The sequence below is a fragment of the Xenopus tropicalis genome, chromosome 2 (assembly GCF_000004195.4).
Source record: "Xenopus tropicalis strain Nigerian chromosome 2, UCB_Xtro_10.0, whole genome shotgun sequence".
NCBI lineage: Eukaryota > Metazoa > Chordata > Amphibia > Anura > Pipidae > Xenopus > Xenopus tropicalis.
In genome coordinates this window covers 757,670-783,512 of record NC_030678.2, presented here as the reverse complement: position 1 = coordinate 783,512, position 25,843 = coordinate 757,670, and the positions used below count along the sequence as shown (strand labels likewise).

Sequence of the window (25,843 nt, the reverse complement as noted above, 5' to 3'; positions counted from 1 at the left end):
CACTGGCCTGTTTTATGGACTTGTATTTCTCACTGAATCCTTATAATAAATGTCTCTGCATCTCAATCTGCCTTCTGCCTGTCTGCAACAGTACCCGTTATATCCTTATTACACAGCATATAGGCTCCTACCTGCCACCTACCCACCCACCTGTGGCTGCACCTGACAGGTGGGCTATGCTGGGCCGGATACTAGGGTGGGTGCAGGTGGGCCGGGTGCTAGGGTGGGTGTAGCTGGGCTGGGTGCTAGGGTGGGTGCAAGTGGGCCGGGTGCTAGGGTGGGTGCAAGTGGGCCGGGTGCTAGGGTGGGTGCAGCTGGGCCGGGTGCTAGGGTGGGTGCAGCTGGGCCGGGTGCTAGGGTGGGTGCAGCTGGGCCGGGTGCTAGGGTGGGTGCAGCTGGGCTGGGTGCTAGGGTGGGCGCAGCTGGGCCAGGTACAAGGGTGGGCACAGCTGGGTACTAGGGTGGGCACAGCTGGGCTGGGTACTAGGGTGGACAAAGCTGGGTACTAGGGTGGGCACAGCTGGGTACTAGGGTGGGCACACTCACATTATGCCAGTCTCTCTGTATCCAGCTCTCCCTAAGGGGACAAATAAGCACAGAACCTTTGTCTTTCTTTGAACTGCAGCCAGTGGGTCAGGAATGGGCCCCCGCGTTCTGTTTCTATGGAACTGATAATTATTAACCGTTTGTCCACAAAGCCCTGGCAGCGGTTCAGCCACTCTCCCTATTAATAGCCCAGGGCAATGGGATTTATGCACTGACCCAGTGTATTGCCGGGGGGCTCAGGTAAGTGTCCCCAGCTTCTCTGTATGTACCTGCTCGAGCTCTCTGATTGGGTGCTGGAGGGTTGCTGAGTATCTGATTGGCCAATTACTCAGAGTTTTCTAATGGCAGATTGGGGACTCAGCATTGGCCAGTGACCAAGTTTAACCACTTCTATACAGGTGTGTGGCTAATGTCATTGGTTCCAAACAGGTGCCGGCCATGAAGGCTTCTGGGACATGCGTTGGGTTGTGGCTGGCGGTGCTGGTGCTTGGGGCCGGGGTGGTCGAGGCACAGGGAGGAGATGAGGAAGGTGAGTGATAGAGGGGGGCACAGTATATTGGGGTACAAGCTTGCTGGCTCCCCTGGGCCCTATTGCGCTGTACATGAATTTCCCGTATCCCCATTGGTTACTGAGCTGCTAAGTGATTATTCAGGGAGGGAGTGGCAGATAGGGGCGCGGGCAGCTGAGCCCTAAGGGCAACATAGAAAACTGCCAATGTCTCAGAAACCACAAAACATAGAAATGAATGTAAAATGCAAAGAGGATTGTTTGGGTTTAGATCCCCTTTAAAAGACATTTAATTTGCTATTGGCTCTGAATAGTAATATTTGTGCCAACAGGGCATGTACCTCCCGTAGCAGTAACGTTCCTGTCTCCATAGAAACACACATTGCCCAACAGCACTTTCTGATCTGCCCAATAGGTGTGTGGCCAAAATTTGGGCAGATATCAGTCGGGCTGGCAGGGAGAATGCCCCACACAAAGGCCAATTTGCTGCCAGAAGGGCTGAATGAGAAGCTTTAGCCTCGAGTATAATGTACTTCTATGGAATCAGGCTGGCAGTTCTTACTGGCGCCTGTGCGACCCAGTAACGTAAAGTGCAGAGCTCCCCCCTTAGTGCCCATTCCCTAAGCGCCTGTGTGACCCAGTAACATAAAGTGCAGAGCCCCCCCCTTAGTGCCCATTCCCTAAGCGCCTGTGTGACCCAGTAACGTAAAGTGCAGAGCCCCCCTTAGTGCCCATTCCCTAAGCGCCTGTGTGACCCAGTAACATAAAGTGCAGAGCCCCCCTTAGTGCCCATTCCCTAAGCGCCTGTGTGACCCAGTAACATAAAGTGCAGAGCCCCCCTTAGTGCCCATTCCCTAAGCGCCTGTGTGACCCAGTAACATAAAGTGCAGAGCCCCCCTTAGTGCCCATTCCCTAAGCGCCTGTGCGACCCAGTAACGTAAAGTGCAGAGCTCCCCCCTTAGTGCCCATTCCCTAAGCGCCTGTGTGACCCAGTAACGTAAAGTGCAGAGCCCCCCTTAGTGCCCATTCCCTAAGCGCCTGTGTGACCCAGTAACGTAAAGTGCAGAGCTCCCCTTAGTGCCCATTCCCTAAGCGCCTGTGTGACCCAGTAACGTAAAGTGCAGAGCCCCCCTTAGTGCCCATTCCCTAAGCGCCTGTGTGACCCAGTAACGTAAAGTGCAGAGCTCCCCTTAGTGCCCATTCCCTAAGCGCCTGTGCGACCCAGTAACTAAAAGTGCAGAGCCCCCCCTTAGTGCCCATTCCCTAAGCGCCTGTGCGACCCAGTAACGTAAAGTGCAGAGCCCCCCCTTAGTGCCCATTCCCTAAGCGCCTGTGTGACCCAGTAACGTAAAGTGCAGAGCCCCCCTTAGTGCCCATTCCCTAAGCGCCTGTGTGACCCAGTAACATAAAGTGCAGAGCCCCCCCCTTAGTGCCCATTCCCTAAGCGCCTGTGTGACCCAGTAACGTAAAGTGCAGAGCCCCCTTAGTGCCCATTCCCTAAGCGCCTGTGTGACCCAGTAACATAAAGTGCAGAGCCCCCCTTAGTGCCCATTCCCTAAGCGCCTGTGCGACCCAGTAACGTAAAGTGCAGAGCTCCCCCCTTAGTGCCCATTCCCTAAGCGCCTGTGTGACCCAGTAACATAAAGTGCAGAGCCCCCCTTAGTGCCCATTCCCTAAGCGCCTGTGTGACCCAGTAACGTAAAGTGCAGAGCTCCCCTTAGTGCCCATTCCCTAAGCGCCTGTGTGACCCAGTAACGTAAAGTGCAGAGCCCCCTTAGTGCCCATTCCCTAAGCGCCTGTGTGACCCAGTAACGTAAAGTGCAGAGCTCCCCTTAGTGCCCATTCCCTAAGCGCCTGTGCGACCCAGTAACGTAAAGTGCAGAGCCCCCCTTAGTGCCCATTCCCTAAGCGCCTGTGCGACCCAGTAACGTAAAGTGCAGAGCCCCCCCTTAGTGCCCATTCCCTAAGCGCCTGTGTGACCCAGTAACGTAAAGTGCAGAGCCCCCTTAGTGCCCATTCCCTAAGCGCCTGTGTGACCCAGTAACGTAAAGTGCAGAGCCCCCCCCTTAGTGCCCATTCCCTAAGCGCCTGTGTGACCCAGTAACGTAAAGTGCAGAGCTCCCCTTAGTGCCCATTCCCTAAGCGCCTGTGCGACCCAGTAACGTAAAGTGCAGAGCCCCCCCTTAGTGCCCATTCCCTAAGCGCCTGTGCGACCCAGTAACGTAAAGTGCAGAGCCCCCCCTTAGTGCCCATTCCCTAAGCGCCTGTGCGACCCAGTAACGTAAAGTGCAGAGCTCCCCCCTTAGTGCCCATTCCCTAAGCGCCTGTGTGACCCAGTAACGTAAAGTGCAGAGCTCCCCCCTTAGTGCCCATTCCCTAAGCGCCTGTGTGACCCAGTAACGTAAAGTGCAGAGCTCCCCCCTTAGTGCCCATTCCCTAAGCGCCTGTGTGACCCAGTAACGTAAAGTGCAGAGCTCCCCCCTTAGTGCCCATTCCCTAAGCGCCTGTGTGACCCAGTAACGTAAAGTGCAGAGCTCCCCCCTTAGTGCCCATTCCCTAAGCGCCTGTGTGACCCAGTAACGTAAAGTGCAGAGCCCCCCCCTTAGTGCCCATTCCCTAAGCGCCTGTGTGACCCAGTAACGTAAAGTGCAGAGCTCCCCCCTTAGTGCCCATTCCCTAAGCGCCTGTGTGACCCAGTAACGTAAAGTGCAGAGCTCCCCCCTTAGTGCCAATTCCCTAAGCGCCTGTGTGACCCAGTAACGTAAAGTGCAGAGCCCCCCTTAGTGCCCATTCCCTAAGCGCCTGTGTGACCCAGTAACGTAAAGTGCAGAGCTCCCCCCTTAGTGCCCATTCCCTAAGCGCCTGTGTGACCCAGTAACGTAAAGTGCAGAGCTCCCCTTAGTGCCCATTCCCTAAGCGCCTGTGTGACCCAGTAACGTAAAGTGGCAGAGCTCCCCCCTTAGTGCCCATTCCCTAAGCGCCTGTGTGACCCAGTAACGTAAAGTGCAGAGCTCCCCCCTTAGTGCCCATTCCCTAAGCGCCTGTGTGACCCAGTAACGTAAAGTGCAGAGCCCCCCTTAGTGCCCATTCCCTAAGCGCATGTGTGACCCAGTAACGTAAAGTGCAGAGCCCCCCTTAGTGCCCATTCCCTAAGCGCCTGTGTGACCCAGTAACGTAAAGTGCAGAGCTCCCCCCTTAGTGCCCATTCCCTAAGCGCCTGTGTGACCCAGTAACGTAAAGTGCAGAGCCCCCCTTAGTGCCCATTCCCTAAGCGCCTGTGTGACCCAGTAGCGTAAAGTGCAGAGCTCCCCCCTTAGTGCCCATTCCCTAAGCGCCTGTGTGACCCAGTAACGTAAAGTGCAGAGCCCCCCCTTAGTGCCCATTCCCTAAGCGCCTGTGTGACCCAGTAACATAAAGTGCAGAGCTCCCCCCTTAGTGCCCATTCCCTAAGCGCCTGTGTGACCCAGTAACGTAAAGTGCAGAGCCCCCCTTAGTGCCCATTCCCTAAGCGCCTGTGTGACCCAGTAACATAAAGTGCAGAGCTCCCCCCTTAGTGCCCATTCCCTAAGCGCCTGTGTGACCCAGTAACATAAAGTGCAGAGCTCCCCCCTTAGTGCCCATTCCCTAAGCGCCTGTGTGACCCAGTAACGTAAAGTGCAGAGCCCCCCTTAGTGCCCATTCCCTAAGCGCCTGTGTGACCCAGTAACATAAAGTGCAGAGCTCCCCCCTTAGTGCCCATTCCCTAAGCGCCTGTGTGACCCAGTAATGTAAAGTGCAGAGCCCCCCCCTTTGTGCCCATTCCCTAAGCGCCTGTGCGACCCAGTAACGTAAAGTGCAGAGCCCCCCCCTTAGTGCCCATTCCCTAAGCGCCTGTGTGACCCAGTAACGTAAAGTGCAGAGCTTAGGGAATGGGCACTAAGGGGGGGGCTCTGCACTTTACGTTACTGGGTCACACAGGCGCTTAGGGAATGGACACTAAGGGGGGGGCTCTGCACTTTACGTTACTGGGTCACACAGGCGCTTAGGGAATGGGCACTAAGGGGGGAGCTCTGCACTTTATGTTACTGGGTCACACAGGCGCTTAGGGAATGGGCACTAAGGGGGGAGCTCTGCACTTTACGTTACTGGGTCACACAGGCGCTTAGGGAATGGGCACTAAGGGGGGGGCTCTGCACTTTACGTTACTGGGTCACACAGGCGCTTAGGGAATGGACACTAAGGGGGGGCTCTGCACTTTACGTTACTGGGTCACACAGGCGCTTAGGGAATGGACACTAAGGGGGGGCTCTGCACTTTATGTTACTGGGTCACACAGGCGCTTAGGGAATGGGCACTAAGGGGGGAGCTCTGCACTTTACGTTACTGGGTCACACAGGCGCTTAGGGAATGGACACTAAGGGGGGGCTCTGCACTTTACGTTACTGGGTCACACAGGCGCTTAGGGAATGGGCACTAAGGGGGGCTCTGCACTTTACGTTACTGGGTCACACAGGCGCTTAGGGAATGGGCACTAAGGGGGGGGCTCTGCACTTTATGTTACTGGGTCACACAGGCGCTTAGGGAATGGGCACTAAGGGGGGAGCTCTGCACTTTACGTTACTGGGTCACACAGGCGCTTAGGGAATGGACACTAAGGGGGGGCTCTGCACTTTACGTTACTGGGTCACACAGGCGCTTAGGGAATGGGCACTAAGGGGGGGCTCTGCACTTTACGTTACTGGGTCACACAGGCGCTTAGGGAATGGGCACTAAGGGGGGGCTCTGCACTTTACGTTACTGGGTCACACAGGCGCTTAGGGAATGGGCACTAAGGGGGGGCTCTGCACTTTACGTTACTGGGTCACACAGGCGCTTAGGGAATGGGCACTAAGGGGGGAGCTCTGCACTTTACGTTACTGGGTCGCACAGGCGCTTAGGGAATGGGCACTAAGGGGGGCTCTGCACTTTACGTTACTGGGTCACACAGGCGCTTAGGGAATGGGCACTAAGGGGGGAGCTCTGCACTTTACGTTACTGGGTCACACAGGCGCTTAGGGAATGGGCACTAAGGGGGGAGCTCTGCACTTTACGTTACTGGGTCACACAGGCGCTTAGGGAATGGGCACTAAGGGGGGAGCTCTGCACTTTACGTTACTGGGTCACACAGGCGCTTAGGGAATGGGCACTAAGGGGGGAGCTCTGCACTTTACGTTACTGGGTCACACAGGCGCTTAGGGAATGGGCACTAAGGGGGGAGCTCTGCACTTTACGTTACTGGGTCACACAGGCGCTTAGGGAATGGGCACTAAGGGGGGGCTCTGCACTTTACGTTACTGGGTCACACAGGCGCTTAGGGAATGGGCACTAAGGGGGGAGCTCTGCACTTTACGTTACTGGGTCACACAGGCGCTTAGGGAATGGGCACTAAGGGGGAGCTCTGCACTTTACGTTACTGGGTCACACAGGCGCTTAGGGAATGGGCACTAAGGGGGGCTCTGCACTTTACGTTACTGGGTCACACAGGCGCTTAGGGAATGGGCACTAAGGGGGGAGCTCTGCACTTTACGTTACTGGGTCACACAGGCGCTTAGGGAATGGGCACTAAGGGGGGGCTCTGCACTTTACGTTACTGGGTCACACAGGCGCTTAGGGAATGGGCACTAAGGGGGGAGCTCTGCACTTTACGTTACTGGGTCACACAGGCGCTTAGGGAATGGGCACTAAGGGGGGAGCTCTGCACTTTACGTTACTGGGTCACACAGGCGCTTAGGGAATGGGCACTAAGGGGGGCTCTGCACTTTACGTTACTGGGTCACACAGGCGCTTAGGGAATGGGCACTAAGGGGGGGCTCTGCACTTTACGTTACTGGGTCACACAGGCGCTTAGGGAATGGGCACTAAGGGGGGGCTCTGCACTTTACGTTACTCGGTCACACAGGCGCTTAGGGAATGGGCACTAAGGGGGGGCTCTGCACTTTACGTTACTGGGTCACACAGGCGCTTAGGGAATGGGCACTAAGGGGGGGCTCTGCACTTTTACACTGATGGGTTTATTTATCAATTTCAAGTTTGTGGAAAACAAGGTTAGTGAGTTCTGCCGGGTTTTTCTCATTTGGGAAACTGGGCCGGAGGTTCTGACCCAGACAGCCCTTCCAGCACCGGACAGGCGGCAGCCGTACATATTAACGAGTCGAAAAAACTCCAAAATCTCCAATTACAAATACGGCTTACCTCTGCCCGGGGCGGCTCCCATTGACTTCTACATAAACTCACAACGTTTAGATAATTCATATTCAGTTTCTCATCATTCAAATGTTGCAAATGTAAGCGCTAAAATACTCAAATTGTGAAGAAAAAAAATCAAGTTTGAACATTGATAGATCCCCCCTGAGTGTATGAGGGTTAATTACCCATAGGAGGGCCCCCCCCCCCCGCACCTACACTAGGGAACAAATGTGCCTCATTGGCTTTTATTCTCATACCAAATGCCCCTTTTCTCTCAGGGCCAAAAGATTTCCTCCTGCTGGAAGGGTACCGCTCGGCCATTTATGGGGCAGAATGGAGGCAGCAGGATCTCAGGTGGGTTCTTGCCATTAGATCGGCTGGTTTTGTGCATTTTATTCTGTATTCTCTGGAATAAGGATCCCAGAAAGACCCCAGTGCCGTGGGGTACCTACTGCAGCCCAGTACCATGGGGTACCTACTCCAGCCCAGTGCCATGGGGTACCTACTGCAGCCCAGTGCCATGGGGTACCTACTGCAGCCCAGTACCATGGGGTACCTACTCCAGCCCAGTGCCACGGGGTACCTACTCCAGCCCAGTGCCATGGGGTACCTACTGCAGCCCAGTACCATGGGGTACCTACTCCAGCCCAGTGCCACGGGGTACCTACTGCAGCCCAGTGCCATGGGGTACCTACTCCAGCCCAGTGCCACGGGGTACCTACTGCAGCCCAGTGCCATGGGGTACCTACTGCAGCCCAGTGCCATGGGGTACCTACTGCAGCCCAGTGCCATGGGGTACCTACTGCAGCCCAGTGCCATGGGGTATCTACTGCAGCCCAGTGCCGTGGGGTATCTACTGCAGCCCAGTGCCGTGGGGTATCTACTGCAGCCCAGTGCCGTGGGGGTACCTACTGCAGCCCAGTGCCGTGGGGTATCTACTGCAGCCCAGTGCCGTGGGGTATCTACTGCAGCCCAGTGCCGTGGGGTACCTACTGCAGCCCAGTGCCGTGGGGTACCTACTGCAGCCCAGTGCCGTGGGGTATCTACTGCAGCCCAGTGCCGTGGGGTACCTACTGCAGCCCAGTGCCATGGGGTACCTACTGCAGCCCAGTGCCGTGGGGGTATCTACTGCAGCCCAGTTCCCCAATATGGGCAGCAGGGATTGGTTTACTCTCTGCCAGTTTCCCATTCCAAGGAACAGTATAAAAAGGGCAGCGTTACTGCCTAGTTCTGCCGTACAAAGGATATTCCATGAGATTTCTCTGTGTATAAAGAAGGGAATCACAGTCAGTTCTCCCCAAGATCCCTTGAGCTCCCCCATCACATCCAAACCCCGACCCATGGAACCACAGCTCCCCAAATTGTGTATATATAACAACCCCCAGCTAGAAAGATTTGGGGGGTTAGTCCTTTGTTTAATCTTAGGGGCAAATTTATTAAAGTGTGAAATCAGAGCATCCTAGAAAAATTCACCGACTTTCTATTCATTCCTATGGGATTTTTAGATGCACATTTATCAAATATTGAACTTTCCCCTATTGGCAAAAATCCCATAGAAATGAACAGAAAGTGGGTGAATTAGTCTGTACTGAGCCCAACTCTCACACTCTGATATACCTGCCCCATAGCCTTCCCAAACTGAGTGCCCTTTTATTTGCTGCCAATAACTCGGGGTCACAGCCCCCCTGAACCCCTATTATTATTATTTCTGTTTGCAGCTCCGGGAGCCAAAATCTACATTCATGGGCGGCGGCTTCACAGACAGATGATGGTTCCCAAAGAGAACAGGTTGGTGTTTCCTCTATAAATATACTGTAAGTCAGGGTATCTGTGGGCCAGCAAAGGGGTATTTGGGCACCTTGGAAACCACTGAGCACGTCAGTGCCATAGGGCCCATTAACCTCTTCAAGTGGAAGTTTTTATTTCTTTAGAAATGTTTTTGGCAGTTGATGGAATTTCCAGTGAATTTACAAGCAGCAATAGGAAAGGGAAACTGCACCCTGAAAATGTTTAAATGCACTGGTTGGGTGAGGGTAAAAAGAAAACCAAATGCACTCACCGGTGTCTGTAGGAATCATGTGATTAGAGCCTCATTGCCGCCCATCCGTACATATAGATACAGTGTATGAGAGTCGCTAGTGGAGAGCACAAACCTAGCTCTGCTAATGAATAATAATGGAAGCCAATAGGGCTTATGAGCTGACCCAGGGGTGCAGGGTATGGTGAGAAGAGTAGGGGCCCAAGCACAGAGCCTTGAGGGACCCTGATAGAAAGTGGTGAGGAGGTTTTACCCAAGAGAGAGACAGAGAAGGAGCGGTAAGAGAGAAGGAGCGGTTAGAGAGAAGGAGGTGTTAGAGGGAAGGAGCGGTTAGAGAGAAGGAGCGGTTAGAGGGAAGGAGCGGTTAGACAGAAGGAGCGGTTAGAGGGAAGGAGCGGTTAGAGAGAAGGAGCGGTTAGAGAGAAGGAGCGGTTAGAGAGAAGGAGCGGTTAGAGGGAAGGAACGGTTAGAGAGAAGGAGCGGTTAGAGAGAAGGAGCGGTTAGAGAGAAGGAGGTGTTAGAGGGAAGGAGCGGTTAGAGAGAAGGAGCGGTTAGAGGGAAGGAGCGGTTAGAGGGAAGGAGCGGTTAGAGGGAAGGAGCGGTTAGAGAGAAGGAGCGGTTAGAGGGAAGGAGCGGTTAGACAGAAGGAGCGGTTAGAGGGAAGGAGCGGTTAGAGAGAAGGAGCGGTTAGAGAGAAGGAGCGGTTAGAGAGAAGGAGCGGTTAGAGGGAAGGAACGGTTAGAGAGAAGGAGCGGTTAGAGAGAAGGAGCGGTTAGAGAGAAGGAGCGGTTAGAGAGAAGGAGCGGTTAGAGGGAAGGAGCGGTTAGAGAGAAGGAGCGGTTAGAGAGAAGGAGCGGTTAGAGGGAAGGAGCGGTTAGAGGGAAGGAGCGGTTAGAGGGAAGGAGCGGTTAGAGAGAAGGAGCGGTTAGAGGAAAGGAGCGGTTAGAGGGAAGGAGCGGTTAGAGGGAAGGAGCGGTTAGAGGGAAGGAGCGGTTAGAGGGAAGGAGCGGTTAGAGAGAAGGAGCGGTTAGAGGGAAGGAGCGGTTAGAGGGAAGGAGCGGTTAGAGAGAAGGAGCGGTTAGAGGGAAGGAGCGGTTAGAGGGAAGGAGCGGTTAGACAGAAGGAGCGGTTAGAGAGAAGGAGCGGTTAGAGGGAAGGAGCGGTTAGAGGGAAGGAGCGGTTAGAGAGAAGGAGCGGTTAGAGGGAAGGAGCGGTTAGACAGAAGGAGCGGTTAGAGGGAAGGAGCGGTTAGAGAGAAGGAGCGGTTAGAGAGAAGGAGCGGTTAGAGAGAAGGAGCGGTTAGAGAGAAGGAGCGGTTAGAGGGAAGGAGCGGTTAGAGAGAAGGAGCGGTTAGAGAGAAGGAGCGGTTAGAGAGAAGGAGCGGTTAGAGAGAAGGAGCGGTTAGAGAGAAGGAGCGGTTAGAGGGAAGGAGCGGTTAGAGAGAAGGAGCGGTTAGAGAGAAGGAGCGGTTAGAGGGAAGGAGCGGTTAGAGGGAAGGAGCGGTTAGAGGGAAGGAGCGGTTAGACAGAAGGAGCGGTTAGAGGGAAGGAGCGGTTAGAGGGAAGGAGCGGTTAGAGGGAAGGAGCGGTTAGAGGGAAGGAGCGGTTAGAGAGAAGGAGCGGTTAGACAGAAGGAGCGGTTAGAGGGAAGGAGCGGTTAGAGAGAAGGAGCGGTTAGAGAGAAGGAGCGGTTAGAGAGAAGGAGCGGTTAGAGGGAAGGAGCGGTTAGAGAGAAGGAGAGGTTAGAGGGAAGGAGCGGTTAGAGGGAAGGAGCGGTTAGAGGGAAGGAGCGGTTAGAGAGAAGGAGCGGTTAGAGGGAAGGAGCGGTTAGAGGGAAGGAGCGGTTAGAGGGAAGGAGCGGTTAGAGAGAAGGAGCGGTTAGAGAGAAGGAGCGGTTAGAGGGAAGGAGCGGTTAGAGGGAAGGAGCGGTTAGAGGGAAGGAGCGGTTAGAGGGAAGGAGCGGTTAGAGAGAAGGAGCGGTTAGAGGGAAGGAGCGGTTAGAGGGAAGGAGCGGTTAGAGGGAAGGAGCGGTTAGAGAGAAGGAGCGGTTAGAGGGAAGGAGCGGTTAGAGGGAAGGAGCGGTTAGAGAGAAGGAGCGGTTAGAGGGAAGGAGCGGTTAGACAGAAGGAGCGGTTAGAGGGAAGGAGCGGTTAGAGGGAAGGAGCAGTTAGAGAGAAGGAGCGGTTAGAGGGAAGGAGCGGTTAGAGGGAAGGAGCGGTTAGAGGGAAGGAGCGGTTAGAGAGAAGGAGCGGTTAGACAGAAGGAGCGGTTAGAGGGAAGGAGCGGTTAGACAGAAGGAGCGGTTAGAGAGAAGGAGCGGTTAGAGGGAAGGAGCGGTTAGAGGGAAGGAGCGGTTAGAGAGAAGGAGCGGTTAGAGGGAAGGAGCGGTTAGAGAGAAGGAGCGGTTAGAGGGAAGGAGCGGTTAGAGGGAAGGAGCGGTTAGAGAGAAGGAGCGGTTAGAGGGAAGGAGCGGTTAGAGGGAAGGAGCGGTTAGAGGGAAGGAGCGGTTAGAGGGAAGGAGCGGTTAGAGGGAAGGAGCGGTTAGAGGGAAGGAGCGATTAGACAGAAGGAGCGGTTAGAGGGAAGGAGCGGTTAGAGGGAAGGAGCAGTTAGAGAGAAGGAGCGGTTAGAGGGAAGGAGCGGTTAGAGGGAAGGAGCGGTTAGAGGGAAGGAGCGGTTAGAGAGAAGGAGCGGTTAGAGGGAAGGAGCGGTTAGAGGGAAGGAGCGGTTAGAGGGAAGGAGCGGTTAGAGGGAAGGAGCGGTTAGAGGGAAGGAGCGGTTAGAGGGAAGGAGCGGTTAGACAGAAGGAGCGGTTAGAGGGAAGGAGCGGTTAGAGGGAAGGAGCGGTTAGACAGAAGGAGCGGTTAGAGGAAAGGAGCGGTTAGAGAGAAGGAGCGGTTAGAGAGAAGGAGCGGTTAGAGGGAAGGAGCGGTTAGAGGGAAGGAGCGGTTAGAGGGAAGGAGCGGTTAGAGGGAAGGAGCGGTTAGAGAGAAGGAGCGGTTAGAGAGAAGGAGCGGTTAGAGGGAAGGAGCGGTTAGAGAGAAGGAGCGGTTAGAGGGAAGGAGCGGTTAGAGAGAAGGAGCGGTTAGAGGGAAGGAGCGGTTAGAGGGAAGGAGCGGTTAGAGGGAAGGAGCGGTTAGAGAGAAGGAGCGGTTAGAGAGAAGGAGCGGTTAGAGGGAAGGAGCGGTTAGAGAGAAGGAGCGGTTAGAGGGAAGGAGCGGTTAGAGGGAAGGAGCGGTTAGAGGGAAGGAGCGGTTAGAGGGAAGGAGCGGTTAGAGAGAAGGAGCGGTTAGAGGGAAGGAGCGGTTAGAGGGAAGGAGCGGTTAGAGAGAAGGAGCGGTTAGAGAGAAGGAGCGGTTAGAGGGAAGGAGCGGTTAGAGGGAAGGAGCGGTTAGAGGGAAGGAGCGGTTAGAGAGAAGGAGCGGTTAGAGGGAAGGAGCGGTTAGAGAGAAGGAGCGGTTAGAGAGAAGGAGCGGTTAGAGAGAAGGAGCGGTTAGAGGGAAGGAGCGGTTAGAGGGAAGGAGCGGTTAGAGGGAAGGAGCGGTTAGAGAGAAGGAGCGGTTAGAGGGAAGGAGCGGTTAGAGAGAAGGAGCGGTTAGAGAGAAGGAGCGGTTAGAGAGAAGGAGCGGTTAGAGGGAAGGAGCGGTTAGAGAGAAGGAGCGGTTAGAGAGAAGGAGCGGTTAGAGGGAAGGAGCGGTTAGAGGGAAGGAGCGGTTAGAGGGAAGGAGCGGTTAGAGGGAAGGAGCGGTTAGAGGGAAGGAGCGGTTAGAGGGAAGGAGCGGTTAGAGGGAAGGAGCGGTTAGAGAGAAGGAGCGGTTAGAGGGAAGGAGCGGTTAGAGGGAAGGAGCGGTTAGAGGGAAGGAGCGGTTAGAGAAGAAGGAGCGGTTAGAGGGAAGGAGCGGTTAGAGGGAAGGAGCGGTTAGAGGGAAGGAGCGGTTAGAGGGAAGGAGCGGTTAGAGGGAAGGAGCGGTTAGAGAGAAGGAGCGGTTAGAGGGAAGGAGCGGTTAGAGAGAAGGAGCGGTTAGAGGGAAGGAGCGGTTAGAGGGAAGGAGCGGTTAGAGGGAAGGAGCGGTTAGAGAGAAGGAGCGGTTAGAGGGAAGGAGCGGTTAGAGAGAAGGAGCGGTTAGAGGGAAGGAGCGGTTAGAGAGAAGGAGCGGTTAGAGGGAAGGAGCGGTTAGAGAGAAGGAGCGGTTAGAGGGAAGGAGCGGTTAGAGGGAAGGAGCGGTTAGAGGGAAGGAGCGGTTAGAGAGAAGGAGCGGTTAGAGGGAAGGAGCGGTTAGAGAGAAGGAGCGGTTAGAGGGAAGGAGCGGTTAGAGGGAAGGAGCGGTTAGAGGGAAGGAGCGGTTAGAGAGAAGGAGCGGTTAGAGGGAAGGAGCGGTTAGAGGGAAGGAGCGGTTAGAGAGAAGGAGCGGTTAGAGGGAAGGAGCGGTTAGAGAGAAGGAGCGGTTAGAGAGAAGGAGCGGTTAGAGGGAAGGAGCGGTTAGAGGGAAGGAGCGGTTAGAGAGAAGGAGCGGTTAGAGGGAAGGAGCGGTTAGAGGGAAGGAGCGGTTAGAGAGCTATGAGTGGATCCAGAGCTGTACCCAGAATGCCAAGGGAGAGAAGAATGTCACAGAGGAGCTAACGATCCAATTGTCCTTTAGGTTTAGGAGACAGAAAGTCATTGGACGCTTTGGTTGGTGAAGTCTCTGTGGGGGGTGGAACCAGGGGAAGTGGGACTAGTAGAGAGTTGGCAGAGATAATGTGGGTTAACCAGTTATAGACAGCACTTTGTCTATAGGAAATAGGGAAGGTGGGATATACAGTCTCACCTCATAGTTTAGTAGCCACAGAATGACACTGCCTGGAATTAGACAACTTGTTATCAACAAAAACCCCCAGATCCTTCTCCATTAAGGATCCCCCCAACTCACTCCCATTCAGTGTAACTCATAATAATGTTATTTCTACACAAGTGCAGAACTTTCTATCCAAGTACAATTATTATGTTCTAGGCCAGGGGTCGGGAACCTTTTTGCCTGAGAGCCATAAACACCACATATCTTAAAATGTAATTCCGTAAGAGCCATACAATATGTTTAAAACTTCAGGCCCATTCGGCCACGGATGCTGGGGGGCAAGGTAGGGTGGGTCCCAAGGATGCCAAATGCGGATGTGATGTGAAGGCCACGCCCTCCTTCACATCGCCCCCTGTTATTTTTTTTATTAAAGATTTGGCAGTAAGTCAGATGCAGCCATCAAAAGAGCCACATCTGGCTCGTGAGCCATAGGTTCCCGACCCCTGGTCTAGGCCAATATACTTCAGTTTTAGCATTAACTTTCTGTGAGGTACTGTATCAAACGCAAAGTCTAAGTAAATCCACTGCCATTCCAGCATCAAGGTTCCTACTCACCTCCTCATAAAAGGCGACTAAATTAGTCTGGCAAGATCTGTTACCCATAAACCCCTGCGGCACAAACTAATAGTATTGTGAACTGCAATGTATACAAGTATCCTATCCCTTATTACCCCTTCCAGAAGCTTTCCTACTACTGATGTCAGACTAACAGGCCTATAGTTTTCAGGCTGAGAACGAGATCCCTGTTTAAATAATGGCACCACATTAGCAATCTGCCAGTCTCTCGGCACCATGCCAGGCCCCAATGAATCCTGGGAAATTAAGTGGAGAGGTTTGGCAATCACAGCGCTCAGCTCATTTAATACCCTGGGATGAATCCCATCCGGCCCTGGACCTTTGTTTCCCTTTACATGTTCCAGTCGCTATTGAACCCCCCCCCGAGTGACCCACGCGCCCATATTAGTAGAATTGGGAATTCAAATGGAAGCCTTCATTACTGGATGTAGGAAGGGCCATTCCATGCAGAAACCGGAACCTCTTTCATAATAAAACATTATCTGGCGCTGACAGCCTTCCAACCTTCCACAGACACAGCAATGTGCAATTGTGCAGTAAGTGGCGGAAAACAATTATTTTCACTTTTTAACGTGTTTATTTCTGTTCCATAAACTTACAGACAAAATCACGAGTAAATGTTTCAAACACCCAGTAAATAGTAACCCGGGTATGAAGAAATGACCATGTTTATCCCTCATAAACTTCCCTCAAACTTCAGGAACACTGCCCCCCCCCCCCCCCATCTCTCTACATTTGGATTTATCTATAACACTGCCCCCCCCCCCCATCTCTCTACATTTGGATTTATCTATAACACTGCCCCCCCCCCCATCTCTCTACATTTGGATTTATCTATAACACTGCCCCCCCCCCCCATCTCTCTACATTTGGATTTATCTATAACACTGCCCCCCCCCCGCTCATCTCTCTACATTTGGATTTATCTATAACACTGCCCCCCCCTCATCTCTCTACATTTGGATTTATCTATAACACTGCCCCCCCCCATCTCTCTACATTTGGATTTATCTATAACACTGCCCCCCCCCCCGCTCATCTCTCTACATTTGGATTTATCTATAACACTGCCCCCCCCCCCGCTCATCTCTCTACATTTGGATTTATCTATAACACTGCCCCCCCCCCACTCATCTCTCTACATTTGGATTTATCTATAACACTGCCCCCCCCTCATCTCTCTACATTTGGATTTATCTATAACACTGCCCCCCCCCATCTCTCTACATTTGGATTTATCTATAACACAGCGTCTCCCCCCGCTCATCTCTCTACATTTGGATTTATCTATAACACTGCCCCCCCCCCCCCGCTCATCTCTCTACATTTGGATTTATCTATAACACAGCCCCCCCCCCCGCTCATCTCTCTACATTTGGATTTATCTATAACACTGCCCCCCCCCGCTCATCTCTCTACATTTGGATTTATCTATAACACTGCCCCCCCCCCCCCCCCGCTCATCTCTCTACATTTGGATTTATCTATAACACTGCCCCCCCCCCCCGCTCATCTCTCTACATTTGGATTATCTATAACACTGCCCCCCCCCCCGCTCATCTCTCTACATTTGGATTTATCTATAACACAGCGTCTCCCCCCCCCCGCTCATCTCTCTACATTTGGATTTATCTATAACACTGCCCCCCCCCCCGCTCATCTCTCTACATTTGGATTTATCTATAACACTGCCCCCCCCTCTCATCTCTCTACATTTGGATTTATCTATAACACAGCGTCTCCCCCCCCCGCTCATCTCTCTACATTTGGATTTATCTATAACACTGCCCCCCCCCCCGCTCATCTCTCTACATTTGGATTTATCTATAACACAGCCCCCCCCCCCGCTCATCTCTCTACATTTGGATTTATCTATAACACTGCCCCCCCCCGCTCATCTCTCTACATTTGGATTTATCTATAACACTGCCCCCCCCCCGCTCATCTCTCTACATTTGGATTTATCTATAACACTGCCCCCCCCGCTCATCTCTCTACATTTGGATTTATCTATAACACTGCCCCCCCGCTCATCTCTCTACATTTGGATTTATCTATAACACAGCTCCCCCCCCCCCCCCGCTCATCTCTCTACATTTGGATTTATCTATAACACTGCCCCCCCCCCGCTCATCTCTCTACATTTGGATTTATCTATAACACTGCCCCCCCCCGCTCATCTCTCTACATTTGGATTTATCTATAACACTGCCCCCCCCCGCTCATCTCTCTACATTTGGATTTATCTATAACACTGCCCCCCCCCCGCTCATCTCTCTACATTTGGATTTATCTATAACACTGCCCCCCCCCCCGCTCATCTCTCTACATTTGGATTTATCTATAACACTGCCCCCCCCCCCGCTCATCTCTCTACATTTGGATTTATCTATAACACTGCCCCCCCCCCGCTCATCTCTCTACATTTGGATTTATCTATAACACAGCCCCCCCCCCCGCTCATCTCTCTACATTTGGATTTATCTATAACACTGCCCCCCCCCCCGCTCATCTCTCTACATTTGGATTTATCTATAACACTGCCCCCCCCCCGCTCATCTCTCTACATTTGGATGTATCTATAACACTGCCCCCCCCCCGCTCATCTCTCTACATTTGGATGTATCTATAACACTGCCCCCCCCCCGCTCATCTCTCTACATTTGGATTTATCTATAACACTGCCCCCCCCCCGCTCATCTCTCTACATTTGGATGTATCTATAACACTGCCCCCCCCCCGCTCATCTCTCTACATTTGGATTTATCTATAACACTGCCCCCCCCCCCGCTCATCTCTCTACATTTGGATTTATCTATAACACAGCCCCCCCCCCCGCTCATCTCTCTACATTTGGATTTATCTATAACACTGCCCCCCCCCCCGCTCATCTCTCTACATTTGGATTTATCTATAACACAGCTCCCCCCCCCCCCGCTCATCTCTCTACATTTGGATTTTTCTATAACACAGCCCCCCCCCGCTCATCTCTCTACATTTGGATTTATCTATAACACTGCCCACCCCCCCCCGCTCATCTCTCTACATTTGGATTTATCTATAACACTGCCCCCCCCCCGCTCATCTCTCTACATTTGGATTTATCTATAACACTGCCCCCCCCCCCGCTCATCTCTCTACATTTGGATGTATCTATAACACTGCCCCCCCCCCGCTCATCTCTCTACATTTGGATTTATCTATAACACTGCTCCCCCCCCGCTCATCTCTCTACATTTGGATTTATCTATAACACTGCCCCCCCCCGCTCATCTCTCTACATTTGGATTTATCTATAACACTGCCCCCCCCCCGCTCATCTCTCTACATTTGGATTTATCTATAACACTGCCCCCCCCCGCTCATCTCTCTACATTTGGATTTATCTATAACACTGCCCCCCCCCCGCTCATCTCTCTACATTTGGATTTATCTATAACACAGCGTCTCCCCCCGCTCATCTCTCTACATTTGGATTTATCTATAACACTGCCCCCCCCGCTCATCTCTCTACATTTGGATTTATCTATAACACAGCGTCTCCCCCCCGCTCTCTATAACGTTTATCATGATCCTTTTTCATCTCAATGGGGCTGATTCACTAAAGGTCGTTAACACTTCTGTCAGGACCAACAGGTAGGAGCCTATGTGCAGAGTAACCCCCAGAACTCCCTTTAAAGAAGAGGGAAAGGCTAAGTCACTTGGGGGTGCCAAAATGTTATTAAGTGATTTAAATCGCTTACCTTTTACCCCCAGGCTGGTGCTGTTTTCTCCTAACAGGGGCACCAACCTGGGGTACAGGATAAGCGATTTAAGTCACTTGGGGTGCCTAACATTTTGGCACCCCCAAGTGACTTAGGCTTTCCTTTATCCTTTAAAGGAGAATGCATGTCAAAATGTAAAAAGCATCCTGCCCCATAGCCCTCCTGTTGTTTAGTACAAACCCCACACTTTTGGCTCAGCCAATCACATAGTTACTCAGTCACACTTACTCACATTGGCTAGAACAGGCAGCCATCTCTAAACAGGTATTCTCCCTTCCTTTCCCTCCTTGCTTCATCCTGCCCATGTGTTTCATTCCCTCCCCCCCTCCCCTCTGCCAGATCCGCTTCTGATTGGCTGGTGGGCATGTGTAGCTCAGAACAGGATCAAGTTACACACATGCTCAGAGAATAGGAAGGCTGCCGCTGGCACCTACAGGAAGGGGAGAGAGATTTCAGTGACTGTAGGCTGCCAGCACCATATCTCAGAGAAGCAAGCAGGGATCTGGGAATGTAGATATGCAGTAAGTACTTAAACAGAATGCCTTTAGCCTTACTTTTAATTTATATTAACCTTTCATTGTCCTTTAAGGTCGGGGCTGGCAGAGTACTGGCAAGGTCCAAAGGCAGGCTGGGGTCAGGGGCAGGCAGCGGGCAACCAGGTCAAGTAAACAGGCCGAAGGTCAAACCAGGGAGATCCACAAAAGACAGGGTACCGGGTGGGGACCGCAGGAGTCGGGAATCACGGATGTCGGAGGATCAGGATCAGCAGCAACGAGGATCGAGCGCCGGGAGTTGCCGGGAGCAGGTTTATAAAGGCCGCTAATTACTAAAGCAGCAACACATGTGATTAACAAGATGGGCGGGGACTGGAGGGAAACAGGGAGACATGCTGGATGCCCATCAGGGCAACTGACCAAGTACTGGCCAAAGAGCCCCTTGTGGCTCAGTAGGTTGATGCCATCATTTTCCTTCATAAAGTCCAGCGTTTGATTCTCCCCACAGATCCTGACAGCTTAGCGCGTAGTTTTCATTAAAGTCATTTCGCATGTGGCGCTACTCATATCCCGCAATAGTCCAAATTATTATTATGTCCATCGCATTGCGATAATTATCTCATAGAAATAATACTAACGCAGAATTCACAGACATATTTAAAGTGTTAAAAGCATGAAATATGGGGATAATCAGTACAGGTATGGGATCCCTTATCCGGACACCCGTTATCCAGAAAGCTCCGAATTACGGAAAGCCCGTCTCCCATAGACTCCATTTAAACGAAATAATTCAGAATTTTAAATGATTCCCTTTTCTCTGTAATAATAAAACAGTACCTGTACTTGATCCCAACTAAGATATAATTACCCCTTATTGGGGCAGAACAGTCCTATTGGGTTTATTTCATGGTTAAATGATTCCCTTTTCTCTGTAATAATAAAACAGTACCTGTACTTGATCCCAACTAAGATATAATTACCCCTTATTGGGGCAGAACAGCCCTATTGGGTTTATTTCATGGTTAAATGATTCCCTTTTCTCTGTAATAATAAAACAGTACCTGTACTTGATCCCAACTAAGATATAATTACCCCTTATTGGGGCAGAACAGCCCTATTGGGTTTATTTCATGGTTAAATGATTCCCTTTTCTCTGTAATAATAAAACAGTACCTGTACTTGATCCCAACTAAGATATAATTACCCCTTATTGGGGCAGAACAGCCCTATTGGGTTTATTTCATGGTTAAATGATTCCCTTTTCTCTGTAATAATAAAACAGTACCTGTACTTGATCCCAACTAAGATATAATTACCCCTTATTGGGGCAGAACAGCCCTATTGGGTTTATTTCATGGTTAAATGATTCCCTTTTCTCTGTAATAATAAAACAGTACCTGTACTTGATCCCAACTAAGATATAATTACCCCTTATTGGGGCAGAACAGCCCTATTGGGTTTATTTCATGGTTAAATGATTCCCTTTTCTCTGTAATAATAAAACAGTACCTGTACTTGATCCCAACTAAGATATAATTACCCCTTATTGGGGCAGAACAGCCCTATTGGGTTTATTTCATGGTTAAATGATTCCCTTTTCTCTGTAATAATAAAACAGTACCTGTACTTGATCCCAACTAAGATATAATTACCCCTTATTGGGGCAGAACAGCCCTATTGGGTTTATTTCATGGTTAAATGATTCCCTTTTCTCTGTAATAATAAAACAGTACCTGTACTTGATCCCAACTATGATATAATTACCCCTTATTGGGGCAGAACAGCCCTATTGGGTTTATTTAATGGTTAAATGATTCCCTTTTCTCTGTAATAATAAAACAGTACCTGTACTTGATCCCAACTAAGATATAATTACCCCTTATTGGGGCAGAACAGCCCTATTGGGTTTATTTAATGGTTAAATGATTCCCTTTTCTCTGTAATAATAACACTGTACCTTGTAATTGATCCCAACTAAGATATAAATAATCCTTATTGGATGCAAAACAATCCTATTGGGATTAATAATCGTTTTATACATTTTTTAGTAGACTTAAGGTATGGAGATCCAAATTACGGAAAGACCCCTTATCCGGAATACCCTTGGTCCCAAGCATTCTGGATAACGGGTCCTATACCTGTACTAATATTAACCCTTACTGGGAGTGGGCGTTACTCCAAAAACATAGCATTTGGTGAGCGTTTGTGAAGACAAGCTTTCCTAAAGTTAGTGGTTTTTATGACATTTCAGAAAAATTTAGCAATTTGCCGCATTTATTTCATACATTCATTTCTTGCGTACAAAGGCAAATCACCCCAAATAGGAACCTAGGGTTTGAGATCCAACACCTGCGTTTGATGCCCAATATGCATAGATATATAAGTCTGCGGTATGTACTGACCCCAAAATGAAAATAGTGCATATGGATTTCTTGCCTGCCAACTCAGCTTTTGCACACAGAGCCCCCTGTCAGCGTATTATGTGCCATAACCCCCCCTAACTATACAGAGCCCCCTGTCAGCGTATTATGTGCCGAAACTTCCCCTAACTATACAGAGCCCCCTGTCAGCGTATTATGTGCCGTAACCCCCCCTAACTATACAGAGCCCCCTGTCAGCGTATTATGTGCCGTAACCCCCCTAACTATACAGAGCCCCCTGTCAGCGTATTATGTGCCGTAACCCCCCCTAACTATACAGAGCCCCCTGTCAGCGTATTATGTGCCGTAACCCCCCCTAACTATACAGAGCCCCCTGTCAGCGTATTATGTGCCGTAACCCCCCCTAACTATACAGAGCCCCCTGTCAGTGTATTATGTGCCGTAACCCCCCCTAACTATACAGAGCCCCCTGTCAGCGTATTATGTGCCGAAACTTCCCCTAACTATACAGAGCCCTCTGTCAGCGTATTATGTGCCGTAACCCCCCCTAACTATACAGAGCCCCCTGTCAGGGTATTATGTGCCGTAACCCCCCCTAACTATACAGAGCCCCCTGTCAGTGTATTATGTGCCGAAACTTCCCCTAACTATACAGAGCCCTCTGTCAGCGTATTATGTGCCGTAACCCCCCCTAACTATACAGAGCCCCCTGTCAGCGTATTATGTGCCGTAACCCCCCCTAACTATACAGAGCCCCCTGTCAGTGTATTATGTGCCGTAACCCCCCCTAACTATACAGAGCCCCCTGTCAGCGTATTATGTGCCGTAACCCCCCCTAACTATACAGAGCCCCCTGTCAGCGTATTATGTGCCGTAACCCCCCCTAACTATACAGAGCCCCCTGTCAGCGTATTATGTGCCGTAACCCCCCCTAACTATACAGAGCCCCCTGTCAGCGTATTATGTGCTGTAACCCCCCCTAACTATACAGAGCCCCCTGTCAGCGTATTATGTGCCGTAACCCCCTTACTATACAGAGCCCCCTGTCAGGGTATTATGTGCCGTAACCCCCCCTAACTATACAGAGCCCCCTGTCAGCGTATTATGTGCCGTAACCCCCCCTAACTATACAGAGCCCCCTGTCAGCGTATTATGTGCCGTAACCCCCCCTAACTATACAGAGCCCCCTGTCAGCGTATTATGTGCCGTAACCCCCTTACTATACAGAGCCCCCTGTCAGGGTATTATGTGCCGAAACTTCCCCTAACTATACAGAGCCCCCTGTAAGTGTATTATGTGCCGTAACCCCCCCTAACTATACAGAGCCCCCTGTAAGTGTATTATGTGCCGTAACCCCCCTAACTATACAGAGCCCCCTGTCAGCGTATTATGTGCCGTAACCCCCCTAACTATACAGAGCCCCCTGTCAGTGTATTATGTGCCGTAACCCCCCCTAACTATACAGAGCCCCCTGTCAGCGTATTATGTGCCGTAACACCCCCTAACTATACAGAGCCCCCTGTCAGTGTATTATGTGCCGTAACCCCATAACTATACAGAGACCCCCAGAAAACTATATATTTTTGGTACACATTCTGATGAATTCAAAATAGGTAAAGTTGTTTTTCTACACCAAAGTACCACATGGCAAAGCTACGCTAAAAACAGATCAGGAACACTAATACAGGGATAAAATGCGATAAAACCACAAAAGTTGTGCAAATCAATGAAACAACAAAATAAGTCACATGACAGCATAATTAGTGGTCAGAATATCTGATCCAATAGTCACACTGTCAAAATAAACAGTTCACTAAGACAAAGGGGTAAAATGAAAAAGTAAAAAAAAAAAGTGTTCGTGAGTGTTTGTGTACACATCTAAAGGTTGTGTGACAGTGTGTAAGTGTGTATATGAGTGTATAGACGTTGCTAAAGTGTGCAAAATGAAAAAAAAAAAAAACTGTGCTAAATTGCAGGCTGTGTGTGTAAATGCGTGTAAATGTATGTAAGTGTGTGTAATAGTGCAAATAAAGGCCACTAACCTGCCCTGGAGGTAGAATGATGCAGGGATCGCATTGGGGGTCCTGGAGGATCCTTGGAAGTGAGTGGGTGGCGCATCGCAGGACCTGGCTCGTTGCCCAGGGGGCTGTCATTGCTCCCAAGTCTCTGCAGCGAGAAACCTTTATCTGCCAAAGTGGAAGCTAAAGTGTTAAAGGGGCACAGATCTCAGCCTGTGTATATTTTTTGTTGTGGATCTCGGTTCTTTTGAATTTTTTTTTTTTCGACCGTGGGAGGATTCTGGTATTTTAGCTCGTGGTCTAGTGGAATTCTTCTTGTTTTTGTTCATCTCTTGAAGATTTGTGAAAGCCTGACTGACTGAGATACCACAAAGTGCTGTTTTTCCCATTGGCGGACAAATGACACGGCATCCAGTGAAAATGATGAGGTAGAACTTGTACTTTGCTTCTAGGAGATTCACCAATTGAGTAAGTCCAGCATTCTCAGCAACTGAGTAACGTTACCTATCCACTGCCATCATCCCACCCTCAGCGCTGTGACTGCCCGAGCGAGATCAGGGGCCACTGGTCTGTTTGGTTAAATCAGTAAGTGGGTTTGTGAAGGTGTCTGGGCTGGGGGTACAGATGGGCTCAGTGTAGGGGTGATACCAGTAGTACCTGCAGCAAAACATTTCCTATATATTCTGATGCCTCAGATGTTGATGGTGTAACAGTGGGGATGTGGAGCCTGGGTTGCACGCTTGCCTCACTGCAAATACTGCATTTTGCTTCCATTCCATCACCCTCTTTCCCTGAGAAATATTTCCAGAATCGACTGATTTTTGAGATTTTTTCCATTAATTATATTTAGCGGGAGGCTGTACGTTCTGTAACCTGCAGGTCACTCTAAAACAAAAAATCCCAGTCCCAGAGTGACCACCAGGCTTCTACATGAACACTTTGGCCCAATGAGAACAGTATAATAATAGTTACAACTCGATGGGGCTGCCTTAGAGAATACAAAAGGCTCACACCAGTAGAGTACACCGAGGGCACATTTACTAGGCAATCTGAGAAATAGTCGATTTTTTTTTACTTCTAGATATTTTCGAGATTTACGAATGGGTTTTTGCCAGTACATGATTTTTCCAATATTGTTTGAGTTTTTCAGAAATTTTCCCTAAAAAATTCTAGGTTTTCTAAAATAACTCCCATAATTCGTGGTTTATTATTATTTAGTGAACTTTTTTTTATATAAAAAAAAAAAATTTGGCAGGTTTAATCTACCGAGTACCTTTGACTCCTATGGAGGGTTAGAATAGTAGAGGAATAAAAGAATCAGTGACAGACTGTCCTTCACACATTTTCAAGGAGAAAATGAAGTGAAAGTGAAACATTATTGTTTCCCAAGAATGGGCGCCAATGCTCCTAAAATGGCGGTTGGAGCACTTCCTGTTTGGGAAAAATAAAGAGGTGCAGCAACTCCCCAGTAGCTCAGTCACTGGCAGCGGTGTCATAATTCACAGACTATTTCTACCTTTATGATCGATTTGATTCACAAAGTTAGAAGAACATTTTTTCACTTACCTTGAGTGAGGCTTTTTCCTTGGGTGGTGATGATGAATGATGATGATGATGGCACAGGGCCAAGTTGTATGTTCAGTGCTTATGGTCATGGCTGGTCACGGAGGTGGAGTGAACTAGCACAGGGACATGGTGATACACATAGATCAGATGGTTGGACTAATATGAATTAAAAAAGCAAAATTGTAACCCCACCCAATAGTAACACAAACACTGTGTAACACTAGCATTGCCATCTGGAGCATTTCATTATTATACGTACAGATCATAAAAACAACATTTTGTCTGCCCGCCACACAGAAGGGCATTGTCTCTCACCTCTTACCTTATGTGCTGTATCTCCCCTCCCACACTATGGAGACTGCATAAAATATTCCTATGGAATCTATTGGCCTCAGGAGCCATGGTAGATGCATGGTAGCCTTGCTGGAGTAACAATAAGCCTCATGGCGTTGTAAGGTTTGATATATATACATATATATAAATAATATTATTATATTATTCACCCCTCTTACTACTTTTACTAGGGTTACAGTTCCTTTGAGAAGCAGACAAATAATCCACACCAATAAGTGTATATAAAAGAGAATATACTGAATAACAAATCAATCGATTGTTACAATTAAGGGATAATTTGAAACAAAACAATATATTTACATTATTTACAGTTACAGATTAATAATAAAGTCTATATTATTATAGCTACCGACAGACACAAAACATGGGGGTCTGGTTCCTTTTCTCTAGCCAGTTGGTCATGGCTTCCCTCTGGCCTCTAGCCCTCACATCCCGCCCCGGTCACTTCCGATGCAGTTCCCAGATGCTCCCCAGATGCCCCTCCTTGACTACTGTCCAGCCCACATTTATACACCTTCTCAGTCACTGCCCCACATACCAACTGATCAGATGGGGTTGAT

General features: G+C 50.3%; 1 protein-coding gene across 1 annotated transcript in view; it reads left to right on the top strand.

Moving 5' to 3' along the window:
* Positions 1-752: 752 nt before the first annotated feature.
* Positions 753-25,843, top strand: part of LOC116408727 — a 32,298-nt gene continuing 7,207 nt past the window's right edge. The window contains exons 1-4 of the mRNA XM_031896399.1: positions 753-786; positions 976-1,075; positions 7,537-7,612; positions 8,977-9,046. Of these exons, the coding sequence (XP_031752259.1) occupies positions 985-1,075; positions 7,537-7,612; positions 8,977-9,046 (237 nt within the window). The 5' untranslated portion in view covers positions 753-786; positions 976-984. The remainder of the gene's footprint in view (positions 787-975; positions 1,076-7,536; positions 7,613-8,976; positions 9,047-25,843) is intronic.